The sequence below is a fragment of the Penaeus monodon genome, chromosome 32, assembly GCF_015228065.2.
Source record: "Penaeus monodon isolate SGIC_2016 chromosome 32, NSTDA_Pmon_1, whole genome shotgun sequence".
Taxonomy (NCBI): Eukaryota; Metazoa; Arthropoda; class Malacostraca; order Decapoda; family Penaeidae; genus Penaeus; species Penaeus monodon.
The window spans coordinates 32,165,021-32,165,347 of record NC_051417.1 but is presented as its reverse complement, the minus strand read 5'-3'; the positions used below and the strand labels follow the sequence as shown (position 1 = coordinate 32,165,347).

The window sequence follows — 327 nt, the reverse complement described above, 5'->3', positions numbered from 1 at the left end:
CCCTTTCCTGCCCCATTTAACTCGTTCCTTTGGTCACCCCTTAAATCCAAACCTTCCCCCATCAGTCAGTTCTGGTCGTGGATGAGACAGCTGAGCGGGTCGGACCAGAAACCAGGTCACGCAGCGGCCGACTGGATCTTGCGAGCGCTTGATAATCCTGCTCGCGCCGCCCACGCCCGCGCGATCTCCGACTTCTACGACGCCCTTACCAGAGTCAGCCCAATCTGCCAGTCGGCGGAAACTGTGGGAGGTGTCTATGACTGGAAAAAGGTGAGGCGGGCTGGGGGCCTTGTGCGTGCGGGGAAGGAGTGTGTACGTGTGTGTGTT

General features: G+C 59.3%; 1 protein-coding gene across 1 annotated transcript in view; it reads left to right on the top strand.

Moving 5' to 3' along the window:
* The window catches only part of LOC119593819, a gene marked incomplete in the record, with an annotated part of 10,957 nt that overhangs the window by 6,427 nt on the left and 4,203 nt on the right, over positions 1-327 (top strand). The window contains 1 exon segment of the mRNA XM_037942849.1: positions 66-270. Coding sequence (XP_037798777.1) covers positions 66-270 — 205 coding nt within the window.